Below are 13102 nucleotides of genomic sequence, written 5' to 3' on the forward strand. Positions count from 1 at the left end.
TTCCTAATCTCGATAAATTTATGACAAATCGGAGTCGAAGATTACTTTCGAAAACGCGGAAATTAATTATATACAACGGAAAATTTACGATAATCGTTTTTTCTCTTTTTTCCCGAAATTTCAAGATGTCTTTAACAATATACAAACGATACTTTCCTTGTTGCACCTTACCCAGGTTCGCTTCATATTAAGTACTACCATGGGAGCAATATTTCAGGGAGAAATACAATGTCTTAAGACGATGAAGCGTGAAATAAGAAGGAAATGATAATTCGACAATTCAAAATGACAAGAAACCATAATTTCAGCGATGACAGTGTCCTCGTCATTTTCTCGCGTTTCATACGCGAACGAAAGGAATTCGCGCGAAAGAACAGAGAATGCAAATCTCATGCAACGGTTTCTCCCAAAAATATTTCCATCGCTTCTTTCCCCTTATCTATTACAAATTACCTCACGTTCGAAAATAATTGCTTGCTCGCCTAGAAACGTATTTTTATCCCTCGTCGAAACTATTCGTCTTCGCTAACTCTTCCTAAGATATATCATATATGTAAAGGAAGCGGACATCTTATAAATTAAGGCAAACATCTCTCACTGTAGAAGGAAATCTCAGCGAAATGGGATGTCGTTCGACAACAAACGAATGTTCGGTAGCGGCGTATCTAGCGTCGTTTCAATCGCCCTTTCCTCTTTTTTTTTTTTCTTCTCCTCCCCTGTTTTATACTCTTCTCAGCTGTATATACTAGTGGCAATGAAAAAATAGTTATCTACGTATCGCTTGCTCGATAGATATGTTTCTTTCGAAATTCATCGCTCGTTGCAATAAAAATAAAAGAAACGTACGCGCTACCTCGTTGATCCTTAATTAATGAGACGAAACTTCGGTTATGCAAGTGGGTGAAGGAGAATCGATGCTTTATGTAATTAAACCAGTTGTCGTCCCGCGTTATGCCCGAATCGATTATGCTACGAGACCGCGGAACTCGAAGTTAACGAATGCAACACGACCACTGCATTTTTCGGCTCGTCACGAAAGAGCCAACGCGATCCGTTTCGGGTTCGCATCATCAGTCGAGGATCAAAAAGGATTTGCTTTACGAAACCACGTCGATCGGTGGTGAACTGAAGGAAAAGAGTTGTTGCAGGCGTGAATTGTTTGCTCGAGAATTACTCGAAATGAACGCTAAGTCCTCTATCCACGTTCTATGTTTCCTTATAGTAACTTACGTTAGTTACGTAGTGTTATCGGTTAATCTTACGTCATTATCGTTACGATTATTAGCGATCATTGAAAACGAAACCGATCGTAATTCGTTTAGTGATTTTTACGTAAACAAACGTGATTAATTAAGCTGCATCCACTCCTACTCCCAATGAAACATGACGTAATGTTACTTAAAGTTTTACGCTTGTAAGCACGAATTCGTCGTCTTTCTCCTTTCTCCTTTGCTTTCTCTCTCTGCTTTAGGAAAGGACACCATACGAGCCATCAATGAAAACATTGGTAAAAATTTCGAACGATAGATTACTCGCGATGATCGTGTGCCCGGATTCACAGTGTACGCCCAGGCGACGGTGGTTATCGATCAATACGAGACAGATCAAATATTAAACAATTATTTTTAAAGGAGACCACGTGTTATGCATAAAGACGAAGTTTCACCCTTTTCCTCCGCGAAAAATTCGAACTAAATTGTTTGACGCGAATTATTTTTACGTTCGAAACGTGGAGGTTGTCAATTGATCTCGTTATTTCTACATCTTAGGATCTCATAAACGAAACCGAAATTTTAACCGCGAGCTAACTTTTTCTTATGGGAAAATTTCGAATATCGTGATCTATTTTATTTTAATTAAATTTTGACTGATCGTGAGTAATCGATTAATAGCAGGTAAAAAAATTTGTTGTAACTACATCGTTCTACAATGAAATTTTGAACGATCGTGTATGTTGGATATAACAATTGAATTATTTTATAAATATAGTCGTATTTTAATACAATTGTTTTCGAAAATAACATAGTAATATTTCTTCGAAGTCATCATTGATACTTTAATATTAGATCGATATTAAAATTTATAAGAATTCTAAGATTAAACTATCGAACGATAATCCACGCATTTTCTCCTGTTTGAATAATATTTTCATTTTATTCGAATAGAACAAGCCGGATCATCCACCATAGCCTGAGCGTGTCGAACCCTGGCACGTGAATTATCATTTATATTACTCATGAAATAGAAAATGTAATATGATTCTAACAGCCTTTCTGGGATCGATACGATCGTTTTTCTCGAGCAATTATTCCTAAATTCGACAATATCTAATCCCCCTTCGAGAGTCTCGTTCACTCCACCCATTTAGTATCTTCTTTTTCCCTTTAACACACGAACGAGCAGCCTTAACGCCTATGGACTAAGCCTAAACATCGATTTATGTTTCGTAATATGAAGCACATCATTTATTAATATTCGTCTTCCGGTATGTTTCAGTGTTCGCGACCTGGTTCTTCCGGTCGCGAATACGTGTTCGACGAGTCGAATTTCGATCGTGTTCGAATGATCAATGAAAACCAGAAATTTCCACGATCACTTCGTGGAATGGAGTCTTACATACCCTGTTCCACGATCTCGTTCAACGGACACATCACGGGGATGAGCCGCGTCACATTCGTCTCTGTCATCCCTTGGTATCGTGACACGACGTATCGTTGCGCGATGAAGATTGTTGAAAACACCCTTTGGTGAGGTATGAACCCCGTGTCGGTGATCGGCGAGGTGAAAATTCGCATTGAACGATGCCGGAAATCATAGAAACGGGTGTGGCGTGAACCAACGTATCGGTGTCCCGATGAAGCACAGAAAATCCTGACACGATCTAAGGTACAGTACAGAATTATCACGTACAATCATATATCTGTACACAAACGCCGGTGAAATGAATGACTAATTTAAAAGACACATGTATACGTATATATCTATATATGTATGTATATCGCAAACCTTTCTTCTCGCTTTGTTCCTTAAACTCTCTCATCGAATTCGTCGGTCATAAAAATATTTTATGAAATATATCGTCGCTCGTAAAATTCATTAGCTTATTAGAACGTCCACGAAGTGTCCCGAGCAAACTTCCACTCGGTCACCCTATGTTCTGTATTTTCTTTTTTTTTTCTCCTTTTTCGTATTTTTAAACTATCCAAATGTTCGCGAGAACGCGGACTTTCGTTCTCGCTTCCCTCGTCTTTCCTCTCTTTTTTTCTCCGTTTAATTATCCCGTTTTTGCCCTTCGAGACGTATCTCATCGAACACAGACAGTATTGACAAGACATTGTCGTGACAATTTAGCAGGAACTCGATATCTGAAAGTAACTGTCGTTTTCTCAATATGTTCTCAGGTTGTCTGGTGTATGCGTGGCTGTAGAGGAGCAGATGGATGTGAAAGAAACCGTGCAAGGTAACGCTAGGCGGATTATCGTAATCACCTAATAATGGCCGAATGAAGTAATCTCTAACTCGTTCGTAAGTTCCTTCTCGTTCGAAAAAGGTTAATTAGACGTTGGATATGGCTCTCCCTCGGTTAAGGAGCAACTCCTGCGAGCCGTCGACTCTCGTCACACTGTTTCGTGCAAAAGATTGCCCCTTGTAACCCCCCGTCCCCCTGTATTTTTCCAAATTCAATTTACAGCTACTACTTAGTTACTCGAAGATATGTGCAAGTATATCATGCGGTGATAGATACTTATAGTGTGAGAGTTATTCGCTTAAATGTATTACTGGCAAGTGAACGGGCATGAAGACCCGACTAAAAATATTCTGCGAGTATCTGCAGGGTGTTTGTTGACTGTAACAAGGCCGCTCCAAGCTACGTGATTCGCTTGATCGTTTCCAAATCGCACCTTATAAGCATCTCGCGTCATCGATGCTCAAAATTAACTTCCCACTTTACCTCGCGTCACGTTCTTTCTCCCCTCATATGTTCTCCCTCTCCCAATGAAGTGACTAGTTGCAATGAATTAATAAAGTGCCATAATTAATCTAACTTCTCATACAAAAAACTTTATGATACACGATATTCTCTCCCTCCGCGGCACGTCGATCGATCAATCGATATATATATATTTTTTTTCGTCTTTATTTTTTAAATAACGTTTAAACGTACTTGAAAGTCAGACTTGTATCTTGGCGATTTGAACACAATGAAGTTTCGAACGAAATTGCTTTTTTGGTCTCTTGTGGTAAACGATGTTCCGAATAATCGAAATCCTTCAGTGATCGTTAGCCGTGAAGCAGCCTTTAGGTCTTCCCGATGACGATTCGATTAAATAGATCCTTCCACGTAGATCCTAATCCGATCTTTAACCTCGTCGAAGATACTTCGGACGAAGTTTCATACGAGAGTAACAGCCTGGACACCTCGACTGCGAACGTTCTTCGTTCGAGGAATGACTAGATTCGTCATTGGCACAGTCTCGAACGAGTGCAACGAAAGGCGGATCATCCTCTAGGCTCTAGGGTCTAGAGGATCGCGCGTACAGGTCGTAGAATCGAGTCGAGATGCTGATCTTACTCTTATATAGAGACGAGCAGTGCACGGACTCAGTTGAAACTTAATCCGCTTGCACTTTCGCGATCCTCGACGATTCGCGAGCCAACGAACGATCACGGGATCGACTGTGCTTAAGACACGTTACACGGTTATCCTCGTTGAAACATTCGTGTACGGAAACGTTCGCGAGGAAGCAGGTGTACCTTTGCCCTGAAACAAATGGAAACGTCCGCACGTGCTTGAGAAAGAAAGATTCTACAGTGAATCGAGGGAGTTCTGAACGACGATCAAAGGAAGGCAGCCGATAATTAGGTCCCGTTTGCTTCATTTTATGCGAATTGAATCCCATACGCACCCAGTCTTTTCACCGATGAAACTCGTTGCAAGCACTCTGATTCGTCCAATTGATTTGCGAAGGAAGAAGGATCACGATCAGAAAGGGTCGTTCGCTCGGTCGTTTATCGTCACCGTCATGACGTTGCGGTTCTCCCGTAGTGCGGTTCTCATGTTCACACATCGACTCGGTCGAGTATCTTCCTTAATCGCGTCGTCGAATTTTCTTCGATCCACGTCGAGACTCCGCTGCGTGATCTCTCGCACGTATTCGGAACAATCGGACCCCGAGTCCACGAAGCAACAACGGTCAATCAATTGGAAAGAACTCGGCTGTACTACGTCTGTAGGCGATCCTATCGCGAGTGCTTGTCAACTGAAAGAGCAACGTGATGATTCTTGTACCCGTGACATATTCACTCGATCGCCTTAGGGATACCGCTTGCACCAAGCTAAAGGCAGGCGTGCAACCTTCGTAGAAAGAAACAGCTCTTGCTGCGTGCACAATAGTCGAAAATTGATTTCTAAAAAGTCAAGCTGACGGTACGCCAGTTTCTTTTTTCCTATTTCTTCGTTTTCTTCCGTTAAACCAGACTGTGTTCACGAGAGTCGTAACGATGCGTGTAGAGTATGGATGAACTAGTTCCTGGCGACGTCGATGACGATGGCGTGTTCGAGCACGGTGGTGACGATGAATGGGCCTTCTTCGAGGCCGACAATACCTAGGTATTGTGTCCCTGTTTGCGAATTTTGTTTTCGAGGGCGGAGGTCGGTCGACCGACGAGGTCCTCCAGTTCGTCCGGCGTCAGGACTGTGAAGTCTCTGTTTGGGAAAGAAAGATTTTGCGATATTAATATTATCTTTCGATAATACATCCGTACATCCTTTTCTCAATTATAATCGACTTCTGAATTTTTACGGAATATCGTAAATTAACCCTTTGCACTCGACGATTTTTTGGCTAAAGAAGAGTAGAAATTCAAAGATTCTCTATTAAAAAACTGACGATACTTTTTTCAGCAGTAAATAAAGAATCGTATACTGTCACACACCTCGCACACTGTCACATTACATTAAATTTGATATATTAACACTAGGTTTACGGACGCTATCTGTATACCTATTTCTAAGGACACCTGTCAAATTGACAGGTAAAGGAAACCATGTGCCTTTTTTTTTAACGATTAGTTTAACTTAAAAACAATTATATATTATATTAACAGTCTTAATATAAGTTAACTAAATTTGTTACCATCGCATAATTGGAGCAACTCTTCCGTCAAATTCACGGGTTCCGTAAATCTAGTGTTAATTAATATCGATCTTCCAAATTTTATGAAATGGTGACTGAAGCTCACCTCTCTAGTGCAAAGAGTTAATTTCGATACTCGAGCAATTTCTGATTGTCCATCGTTTTCGTTTGTCAGCAATTGTTTACGTAATTTTCATTCATCTTTTTGGAACAATTATCTTCTACATCAACAGTTCCCAACCTGTCTTTCGCATACCACTAATGCACCACTCTGTAGATAGTATTTATTCAGTATAACATACTGTATATTCTAAACAATTTACAAATTTGATATATTTCACGCAACATCAGTGCTACACGCAACACATGTTGAGAACCACTGCTGTGCAGCCTTAAAGCTGAATTTTAATTATACGAAGTCTCATCGAAAGAATTAAACATTTTTATTCTATCGTTTAGTTACGTTCATTCGAAAACTGAATAAGGAATTAAAGTTACGTCGATTTTGATCTAGTAAATGGGAAGAACAGCTAGTTTAGAAAAGAGGCGATGAAAATTGTAAGAATAGCTGAACGAGTCGACTCGTAGAAGTCGTTCGTGCCTTTTCAATGATGAAAGAACCGATGTACTGCATCTGTCCTTACCTGTGTTGGGCCAGGAGCATGTCTATGCTGGTGACACTTCTTTGATGCGTTGCATCCTTCTGAGCAGCCTTTTGTTTCTTGATGCACAAAGCTCTGAGTGGCGCGAGGAACACACCGACGACCAGCAAGCTGCATCCGACGACAATAAGGGCGGTCGAGTTTTGTGCAGCTTCTGCCCCAGGTGCAAGTTGCACCAGGCCTACAACCAACACCACTGCACCGAGCAGCAACGACCCAACCACCACGTATAAGGAATTGACCTTCGAAAACATTGAAAAAGCCACGATCAATAATCAATCTCGTCGTTTACACTTTGCGTTATTTATCAGGTCATCTCGCGAGTAACACGAGTATGCTAAATAACCAACAGTGGAAGAAGTAGCTATTTCAAAACGGCAGCTGAGAAATGAATAGAGATTAAATGAAATTTAAGTCAGGGGGAAATGTAGGCAATAAAATTCAGAATATTTTTATTACAAAGAGATTTTGCGTTCGATGTTATTATTGTGACTCGATAATTGTTCTCACCTTTTTACGATACCTTTAATTTTAAATGTCATTTTTGTTTTCATGGATGTTACACTATCATTCCGTTCTCTTCGTAAGACTTAGGCAATTTTTTATTTAAATAGTGAATTTATTTTGAATCGATTTTCTTAAGATGTAGGAAATTTATGATTTGCAAAGTGTTTTTGAAAACTTCGATATTTGTCACGTGTCACGTGCTGTTTTGAAAATAATTCAGTCGTTATACGTCTTCGATGTGTCATTATTTAAAAGGTAGTTTATTTAACGTTGTGTCAGTTATCGTTAGCAAGTTGCAAATTTGTTAAACGTGAGGTTCAACTTCGAAGGTTCCTCTTTGTGAGGAACTCTCCTTTATCTAGAAAGTTACGCGAAAGCAAACATTGTTTCTACTACGTTGCACAGAAGTGAACTGACTTAATTAGAATACAATTCTTGGGATACATTGCGAGTCAAGTGAAACAATGACGGAGACTATCAAACGCAGGGCCATTTTTCGAAAATGCGTAGTTTCGATTAAATTGTTATATAATCCGATAATCGATCGAATATTTTCCTATCGATTTTCGATAGCGTTTTTGGAAAAATCAGGATATGTAGGGATAAAGAATAGGAAGGGCATAGAAAATTGATTAAGCTTGAGTATATTTATGTGACGTTTAAACGATCAGGAACATGATTGTAGACAAGAAACAGATAAAAGAGCTTTGAGTGCTTTATTGTACTTTAACCTTTAAATCCTGACCATGTACTATGCAGTAAGAAAATGCATTATGATATAATTAGTCCATTTTTTTCAAAATAAAGTTTACAGTACTCTCTTCTTCTTCAATTATTCTGTTCGTTCTTTAAAGATCCTTGAAAAGAAAAATTTCAAGTAATAATTCTCAAAAAGGTTTAAGAAAAATTTGTTTAAATATTAGATAGTTCATTCGAATATTTTTTCATGCTCAATTTTCAAGGGGATTCAAAGGAAAGGACTTTTATGGTTGAAAACATGGGAATTCGTATCTCGTATTTCCCCTCAATGTCACTATCGCTATATATTCGACAACATCGAGTTTCAAGGCTAAACCTTGAAGATTTTAATTAATTCCTCGAATTACATCATTTTCAGCTAGCTAACTGATTTAAATTTAGCTCGTCGCCACGCAACGTTATCTAATGGAACACCAAAACTAGCAATTTCCCCCTGTAGGTACATAAAATTCAACCGTTCATATGAACCTACTTGTATCATTCGTTTCGTACAATTTCACTTTTTAATTCTATCATACACATTGTTTCATCTCCCTTTATCAACGTGAATTATATTAACCCTTTTGCCTACAATAACGTGTGAGACTCGTGGGAAGGAATTTAGACCAAACACGAGTATCACGTGTGAGATACGTGGATAAGGCCCAACGTAGACAACACGAGTCAGGCTGCATTCGCACAAACTGGTTTAACCTGTGACCAACGTTGCTGTTGATTATAATACGTGCCATCAGAACTTAAATCGTAGGACAAGGGGTTAATCTTTGCGATACCTCTGCAAAGCAATATCAGCGTTTTACTAAAATGATAAATAAAATGGAATTTAAAAAAAAAAAAAAAAATATGGGAAAGGAAGTGAAAAGATAAATATAAAATTAAAATTTTGAAATATAATTAAATAATTTTTTCTTGTTTGCTAACATTCCTTTCTCTGATAGATTCCTTCGTCTTCGGCCTATGTTTCTCTATGAGTTCGACACCACTGTTACACAAATTTATTATACACTTGACTATATTCAACTTCAAACAATTCGTTATCAAATCATTAAAAATTTCCCTTCTCGATCAATATCGCTTTAATTGCTCAAAAATAGCGAAACTACCGTAGTATCCGCCATAGATCACGCGAGATGGTAGAGAGCCAAACCGCAGACAGCGCCATCTGCGACCTCACGTATGATCGTCCTATTATTATCTCTGAACCTGTGTTGACGACGAAGAAGATGAAGATGGTCGCAGAGGTGTAAAAAAAGAGCAACTAAATTTAGTGTCTATTGTCGGGGAAGGATGTTCATAAAAATTGCCGTCGTAGGATACGCGGGACGAGAGGTGGGTAGCGAAAATAAATTCCAAACAGGACTCGGTGCGCTTTATCGTGTAGTTACAGGCCGCTTCCACAACGCCCACGAGATTTCAATGACGTCACTACCCGCACACCGAGGAAATATTTCGCTTCTATCGCGGCAATTTGCTAAGCCAACACAGCGAAACGGCGCATCCAGTTTTCCAGCGAACAATTATGCAAAGGAAAATTCGCGGTTAATTCGCAGCTGTACGGGCCGGCGAGTCGCCAGCAGTTCCATCGACTCGTAATCGAATTGTCGCGCCTGGTACGTAGTTACGAGATCAACACCGTTCGCTCGAATTTTGAATAGTTCCAGGGAAACTCTCGTCTTCATGGACCACCTTCCCTCGTTTTCACCCGGCTTTCGAGAAAATTTTGGGAGAAGTTCGGAAGAGAGAACGAAAGAACATAGAGGGAACCGATAGGTTCGTGGAATGAATTCTTAAGTATGCATGTGTTCTCTGAAATAACTCGTCGAGTTGATGTTTCTCGGAAACATGTTCTTGGCTGGCTCTTTTTATTGGGTCTGTCAATTAGTCTCCTGTGAGACGAGCTTCCGTGAGATCGACTAGTGTTGCAGGATTCAGACTAGTTTCCATTGGGAGCTAACTAGCCGGATTGGAACTACTCAGCTAGTCGGAGTGACTGGTTTAGGATCATTGATTTTTGAGGTTAAAATGTGAAGCTGGTTTTGGAAAAATTAATTTCAAATTCTTTTAACACTGAAATATTATTATATATGGTTATTTATTTGCAGTGTATCATTTTAGGTATTATCTTCTGGGTACATTATATTTAATATATATTAAATGTATACTAAATGTATATTTAAATTTACAAGTATAGCGAGCATTGTGCAAAAAGCCGAGTATTTTGTGTTTCCAAACAGAATTTGTAAGCTTCTTTACGTTAACGAATTTGCTGACATTTATTCGGATAATTAAGATTCGCAATATTTAAAGGACAAAGGAGGAAATGACAAATATTTGGAAAGATTTCGCAAGATTTACGCAATCTTAAGAGCTAAATTGCGGCGATTCAGGAATTCACAAAAATAACAGGAATAAAAATTTTACGACTTCTAAGGGAACACCGAGATACAATTCGGTGAAGGATCAATAAAATCTTGTTACAGAGAAAGATCTTGAAGCTAAAGTAAGAATTACGAGGCGTGTATTACAAGGAAAACAAAAATTAAAGAATTCCGAGATAAAAATTTCATCTACCTGGTCATTCCATAGATTATGCTTGTTCTCGTACTCTTTGTTTCAACCTTCACCTTTCGGGGTCTGGTAGAAAATAACGGACCTTGTGCGTGTACTATATTATGTTAGATTCTTCTTGCTTTCTTTATACAAGTGATATTGATCGTTGTTTTTATTAGTATCGAGTGATTGGTGTCGAATGATTCGACTTAACAATCGAAGGAGACACCACCAGAAATTTTTTTCTTCAAGGATTTATCAGCCAATCAATGCTATTTCCTTAACCGATGACTCGATTTTCAATCCCCTTCTACGGCTACAGCTAAGAGATTCTATTCCACGTTTAGCCTTACGAGAAATTCAATTTCTCCTTAGATATAATTTCGGGTATTATGCTCCTCTGCGAAACAAGTATAAAAGTATTCTTAGTTTCAATTTCAAACGCCTGTGGCTTTAAATCCTGTTAAAATAACTCGATGGGTTTAACTCTTTCGATAAGAAGAACATGTACATATGTATAATATATAAATCCTGAAATGTGAGGTATCTCGTCATTTGCTGTAAGTATAAATATAGTTTTCTATAATACCGAATTATTTTTATTTCCACTTATATGAACCATGAACTAATTAATTCTATAAAATATTTAAATATTCATCTTCATATTTTTTCTCTTTGTATAGAAAATATACATATAAAAGAAATTATGTGAATAGGTATTTGGAAAAAATTACTGGTGAATTTATTAAATAATCAATCATCCCCTTCTTTATAATTCCATTCTTAATGTATCTCAAATTATTACTAACAATTTTGAACTAATTAACCCTTTCTCAATTTTTGTTTCAATAATTCTTTAATTTTATCAGGTGTTATATTTTAAATAAATTTCAAAATATGTTTGATTAACAAGAAGTAATTTAAACAAATAATTTTTTTTAATAATTACATCGATGATATATTTAAAAATGTCGAATGTGACTGAACACAGGTGTACCTATAATAAAATTGCTATAGAGTCACGCTTTAAAGGGAAGTTCAAAGGGTCATCATAATCTTACATTTTCACTGATCGTGGTCATTTTGCCACGCTTTCCAGCTCCATTTATTTATAAATTTGCCAAAAATTAAACCTTCGCGGTCCTCTACGTCTTCGTGTCTTTTCTTTTTTCTCGTATCGATAATCCCACTCTCGACCCAGTTCCTCGCGAGCAATAGAAGATGTTAATCCCGACGAATACTCGGAATACCCCCCGAACCACCGAAAGTTTTGCGTTCGCGGGTAATTTGCCTTTGAAATCTCAAGTAGAAATCATTTGAAATTCATAAGCGATGCTCGCAGCCTCCTTCTTTCCCCGAGTTTCACCGTACCCGGAGGATTTTCTTCCCGCACGCGTGCCCCGGCTGCGAGTTCACGCGTTCGCACGCGGATCACGTTCGCCGCGTTTTTTAACCGAACTTACCCCGGAAATTCTATTTATAAAGAGCGTCGACGGAATCTGATAAAGAATACGACACAATTTCTACTGGAAGATATCGACTTTTTCTCCTTTTTCTATTTTTTCTTTTTTTTTTTTATTAGTATAAAATTATTTAGGAGTTGCTAAGTTTCGTGCCATTACTGAATTTAGATTAAGATGATCCAATAGAGAGTAGGATGTTTCATTTCACAAAGGTGTAGCGTTTGTCAATATAGAAATAAATTAATTGATTGCCTAAATTATATACTCGAAATCCTTGTTTAATTTTGATTTTAGTATTTTCAGTGTATTTACAAAACACAGTGTATTTATTTCAAGTGGGAGTATTGACTTTGTGTTTAAATTTTTTCATTTACACGATCAACGTTTATGGCAAACATGATTACTTTGATAGCAATATTACATAACCAAGATTTTATTTGACGTAAATTTAAAAAATAAACAAAATAAATTTTACATTTTGTATTAAATAGAATTGCTGCGAGATTAACACGACTGAGGAGACAGAAATATTTTTATACGGAAATAATATTTCTACCTGTTATTTAACAACAATTTTTCCTGTGAATCATGCGAAATTCCCAAGAAACTCGGTTCTCTAATCTTTTCCAGACTGTATATTTACACTATCCACTCAGTGAAGTGCAGCATAAAACGTTTCTCGACTTAAACGACCAATAAAAACATTCACCCATTAAATTACCGCGCATCTTTCAACCCTTACTCACTATATATTCTTCCCCCCCCCCCCCCTCTTATATTTCTCTGATATTTATATATCATTCGTGCCTAAAAATCAAACAATTTCTATTCCGTGCATTTATTCATCCTTAATCAAACCATGTGCAACTTATTTACCTTCGCTGCGTATACTCTACGTATACAATGCACACACGCGCAAATATATAAGCTGCTTAACTTCCCCGGAAAAAAATGAAAAAGTGAAAGAAAGAAAAGAAAATGGATGATATTACGTCAGTAAGTAACATCCTACATCAACCTTTGG

General features: G+C 37.9%; 1 protein-coding gene across 1 annotated transcript in view; it reads right to left on the minus strand.

Moving 5' to 3' along the window:
- Positions 1-5512: 5512 nt before the first annotated feature.
- The window catches only part of LOC108551986 (uncharacterized), a 19673-nt gene continuing 12083 nt past the window's right edge, over positions 5513-13102 (minus strand). The window contains exons 3-4 of the mRNA XM_017906348.1: positions 6782-7041; positions 5513-5707 (exon numbers count right to left, since the gene is read on the minus strand). Coding sequence (XP_017761837.1) covers positions 5608-5707; positions 6782-7041 — 360 coding nt within the window. The 3' untranslated portion in view covers positions 5513-5607. The remainder of the gene's footprint in view (positions 5708-6781; positions 7042-13102) is intronic.

This window comes from Eufriesea mexicana, unplaced genomic scaffold (assembly GCF_001483705.2).
Source record: "Eufriesea mexicana isolate 0111107269 unplaced genomic scaffold, ASM148370v2 scaffold4744748416, whole genome shotgun sequence".
In the NCBI taxonomy this organism is placed as follows: Eukaryota; Metazoa; Arthropoda; class Insecta; order Hymenoptera; family Apidae; genus Eufriesea; species Eufriesea mexicana.